At 35.3% G+C, this 5,000-nt stretch overlaps 1 protein-coding gene across 3 annotated transcripts in view; it reads right to left on the bottom strand.

The window, feature by feature from the left end:
• zgc:162872 overlaps positions 1-5,000 on the bottom strand; it is a 38,310-nt gene that overhangs the window by 31,005 nt on the left and 2,305 nt on the right. For all 3 annotated transcript variants that reach the window (XM_021481318.3, XM_009291987.5, NM_001098194.1), the window contains 3 exon segments: positions 2,292-2,349; positions 1,746-1,865; positions 231-284 (listed from right to left, as the gene is read on the bottom strand). In XM_021481318.3, the coding sequence (XP_021336993.2) occupies positions 231-284; positions 1,746-1,865; positions 2,292-2,349 (232 nt within the window).

The following is a 5,000-nucleotide window of genomic DNA, read 5'->3' on the forward strand; positions in this document are numbered from 1 at the left end:
CTTAAAGGGGCTAATATTATTGAGCTTAAAATGGTTATTAAAAAATTAAAAACTGCTTTTATTCTAGCCGAAATAAAACAAATAAGACTTTCTCCAGAAGAAAAAATATTATCCGACATACTGTGAACATTTCCAGAATCTGTTCAACATCATTTAGGAAATATTAAAAAAGAGAAAAAAATTCAAAAGGGGGTGAATAATTATGACTTTAACTGTACACACACACTGACCGTCTGAAACTGGATCATCTCCTGCAGGCCCTGGTTAAACTGGCGCAGGCAGTTCTGCAGAAACACAAGCAGGTTTTATTTAGTGAACACATTTTTAGTCACTGTGAGAGTCTCCTGAAGCTGCAGCAAGTTTAATAACATTTTTAAATGAGTTTTTAATTGTTTTGATGCTAATTTGTACATTGTCTGTTAATGTTTAGTTTAGTTTTGGCTAGTTTAATTGATGGTTCTGTTACAGTTTTAGTTTAGTTTTTATTTTGTGAACACATTTTTTATTTAGAGTTTATAGATTTAGTTTCAGTAAGTGGGCGGCTCAGTGGTTAACACTGTGGCCTCACAGCAAGAAGGTCGCTGGTTCGAGTCTCGGCTGGGTCAGTTGGCATTCCAGTGTGGAGTTTGCATGTTCTCCCCGTGTTGGCATGGGTTTCCTCCGGGTGCTCCGGTTTTCCCCAACAGTCCAAACAAATGCGCTATAGGGCAACTGATCAACTAAATTAGCCATAGTGTATCATGGTGTGTGTGAATGAATGTGTATGGGTGTTTCCCAGTACTGTATTGCGGCTGGAAGGGCATCCGCTGCGTAAAGCATATGCTGGAATAGTTGGTGGTTCATTCTGCTGTGGCGACCTCTGATAAATAAGGGACTAAGCCGAAGGAAAATGAATAATTTATAATAATAAAAATAATAATAATTTTTATTGTATTTCAGTTAATCTTTTTTTCACTAATAGAATTACTCTATATTTAATCAGGCATGTGATCAGCTGAGGACAAAAAGGAGTAAGACGAGACCCCGACCCCCTTAAAAAAATAGTGACTTGAGTAATATTAAATATTAGGTTTATACTTTGTACTTCAATGTTGGGGCAGATCCACACACTGTCACTAGGTGGCGCCACTAACTCAGTTAGTTCTCTTGTATCCACAAAATATAACTTTGCCTGTAATTAAGCCGACTCTTTATTCCAACATATTGTAAACTGTAAAAATATTAAGTCCAGTTGAATTGAGCAGCCTAATATACCTGAAAATAAACTTACATATCGCTAAGAAGAACTTATCACTTTCACTTTCACTTTTTTTCAGTCCCGATTTTTAATACTTTTAATCAATTATAAAATGCATTTGTATAAATTTGTAGCATCATCTAAACTTATGACACTTTCAGGTATTAAATTTGAGGTGCCCTGCTGTAGCACTGAATTAATGAAGACATAAAGACAGATGACTAATAGCAAATGTGCATCCTGCGGCTTATTTATAATGTACACAGAGCGCACGTGGTCGTGACATGCAAATGTGAGCATGAATAAACTGTGCACAGGACTACACAATATCATTATATTATATACACAGTAGACTAGGTAGGTGTACAATTACATCCCTAAAATATGCCCAGAATGAAGCTTGATGAATGCTTTGATAACAATGGAAAAATAGGGAAATACGAAAGAAGCACACCCCTGTAATGAAACAAGCTTGTGTTGGAGAGTGTCATTGGTCTGTGCTGCTCACCAGAATCACACCGTCACTCTTATGATACGCGGTGAACTCGCTCAGTGCGCAGAGGAAAAGCTGATTGCAGGAGGTGTAATTCTGACCCGCGTCCACCATCTGACCACACAACTTCATCACCTGACACACACACACACACACACACACACACACACACACACACACACACACACACACACACACACACACACACACACATTAACAAGAATTAACCATATAAAACGCAAAACAAATCTGGAGGAAATCGTTTAGTTTTGTTCTTTTGATGAAAACCATGAAAACTGCAACTATCAGAACCTTTAACGTGTATAAAAAATAATTCATGACTGTATTAAAGTATATAAAAATATAACAGAGAACATATAACCATGAAGAAAAAATATATAATAATAATGCCTATAATAATGTACAATTCTAAAAACATGAACTGAAAATAAACTATGAAACATGCAGATTACGATACAGAATAAAATACGATGAACAAAATGTCTATCATTTTAAGCAAACCTCAGTGGGGAAAAAACAAATCTATGATGAATATCTTACTTTCTCCACACGACTCTCCAGTTCAGACATGTCACTCTCACATTTATCCAGAGACTGCCTGAAATCACACACACACAAACAACACATGGATGCTTTATAGGGACTCTCCATAGCAATATTAATAATGTTTCCACTCGACAGAATATTGCGTCCTTTACCCCAACATTTCAATTAAATCTAAAACTCACAGGAAACAAACACTAGTTTTAGTTTAAGTTAATTAGTTATAAGTTATTAGTAAATAATAAAGTAATGATAACTAATAACCTTCACATTGCTGGGTTGGATTGTAATGCAATAATGTACACTTTTTGTGAAGCTGCTTTGAAACAATAATTACTGTGAAAAATGTATTAAATAAATAAATAAAATTCACCTATATACTATATAACTGCAGGTTAACTATGTTTATATAATAATACATTTTACTGTTAAAACTATTAGTAAATAATAGACATTGAGATGTTTTTTTTTTCTGCAATATACAGTTGAAGTCAGAATTATTCGCCCCCTTTTGATTTTTTTTTTCTTTTTTAAATATTTCCCAAATGATGTTTAACAGAGCAGGGAAATGTTCACAGTGTGTCTGATAATATTTTTTCTTCTGGAAAAAGTCTTATTTGTTTTATTTCGGCTAGAATAACAGCAGTTTTGAATTTTATAAAAACTATTTTGGGACAAAATTATTAGCCCCTTTGAGCTAATTTTTTTTGATAGTCTCCAGAACAAACCATCATTATAGAATAACTTGCCTAGTTCACCTTATTACCCTAGTGAAGCCTTTAAATGTCACTTTAAGCTGTATAGAAGTGTCTTGAAAAATATCTAGTCTAATATTATTTACTGTCATCATGGCAAAGAGAAAATAAAGAAGTTATTAGAAATAGTTTTTTAAAACTATTATGCTTAGAAATGTGCTGAAACAATCTTCTCTCCATTAAACAGAAATTAGGGGGAAAAATAAACAGGGGTGCTAATAATACAGGGGGGCTAATAATTCTGACTTCAACTGTATATTGTGATATGAATTCAATTTCAACAGATGGCTTCAATAGCTCTATTTGAAAAGAAATCATTATTTTAGATCGACTGGGGTGATTTCATAGGGGTGTAATAAAAATCCCAATACAAATAAACTTGAATTAAACAGAATTAAACATCACCTATATACTATATAACTGCAGGTTAACTATGTTTATATAATAATACATTTTACTGTTAAAACTATTAGTAAATAATAGACATTGAGATGTTTTGTTTTTCTGCAATATATATTGTGATATGAATTCAATTTCAGCAGATGGCTTCAATAGCTCTATTTGAAAAGAAATCATTATTTTAGACCGATTGGGGTGATTTTATTGATCTTATTCTAAAATGCAGAAGTGCGCCTGTTTTCGCGATTGAACTTCCGATTCAGTCGCCTATGGGAGAAATGACTAGGAATAATAAACGGCAGAAAACGGTCAAACTACTTGCTCTACAAACAAATGTTTGCATGACTACACAGACCAAGTAGAATAATATAATAAGAAAATATCAAATTGCAACATCAAGCAGCGTAACGAGCAGTTTTTAACGTCAAAAAATGAATGGAAGTGAATGTGACCGGAAGTCTCAAACCAATAAGATTTAAATGGCAGCGCCCGCTCGTCGGCGGTGAATAAGGTCAATAGGGGTGTAAACCATGTATTTAAAATAATAAACAAATTTCTAGCAAAATAAATACAGTAGAGCAATGAAAAAAGTAAAACAAACGGTGCTCTATGGTTTTCCTGAGAGTCAAACAGTATTCAGGTGGAGAAGCTGTACAGTCTTCATTGTATTAATTCAGTAAAAGTACTCTTTATTACAGTTGCTAATGTACTTTTTTGTGCCTAAATGCTTTAAACTCTCTTGAAATGTCTTTAAAACACATGCAAATGATAACGTTTCACTCTGTTATGGTTTTACTTTACAATGACTCCACACAAATCTTGCGTATTCTCAGCTGTTGTGCTGACCAACTTTACACTCCCTGACAAAAGTCTTGTGGTGGATCTCTGTTGTAAGAGCAGCAAGTAATAACTTGTCTTCTAGCTGATCGTGTGTTAAAGTGTCAGAAGGTGGATTTCTCTGCTGAATCATCTGTTGATCTGCATCAATCATCACCAATACTGCAGAAGACCCACTGGAACCAGCATGGACCAAGATTCTCACAGAAATCAGTCAAGTTTGGTGAAGGAGACATCATGGTTTGGGGTTCATTCAGTATGGGGGTGTGCGAGAGATCTGCAGACTGGATGATCAACATCAACAGCCTGAGGTATCAAGACATTTGTGCTGCCCATTACATTACAAACCACAGGAGAGGGACAATTCTCCAGCAGGATAGCGCTCCTCATACTTCAGCTCCACATCAAAGCTCCTGAAAGCAGAGAAGGTCAAAGTGCTGCAGGATTGGCCAGCCCAGTCACCAGACATGAACATTATTGAGCATGTCTGGGGTAAGATGAAGGAGGAGGTGTTGAAGATGAACACAAAGAGTCTTGATGAGCTCTGGGATCCTGCTTAAGGCTTTCTTCTTCATTCCAGATGACTTTATTAATCAGTGATTTGAGTCATGTCAGAGATGTATGGATGCAGTCCTCCAAGCTCATGATGGAGTCAGACACAATATTCATTCTGTCTCCACTGCAGCAGGACTTTATATTCTATACTGGACATTAT

Source organism: Danio rerio, chromosome 15, assembly GCF_049306965.1.
Source record: "Danio rerio strain Tuebingen ecotype United States chromosome 15, GRCz12tu, whole genome shotgun sequence".
In the NCBI taxonomy this organism is placed as follows: domain Eukaryota; kingdom Metazoa; phylum Chordata; class Actinopteri; order Cypriniformes; family Danionidae; genus Danio; species Danio rerio.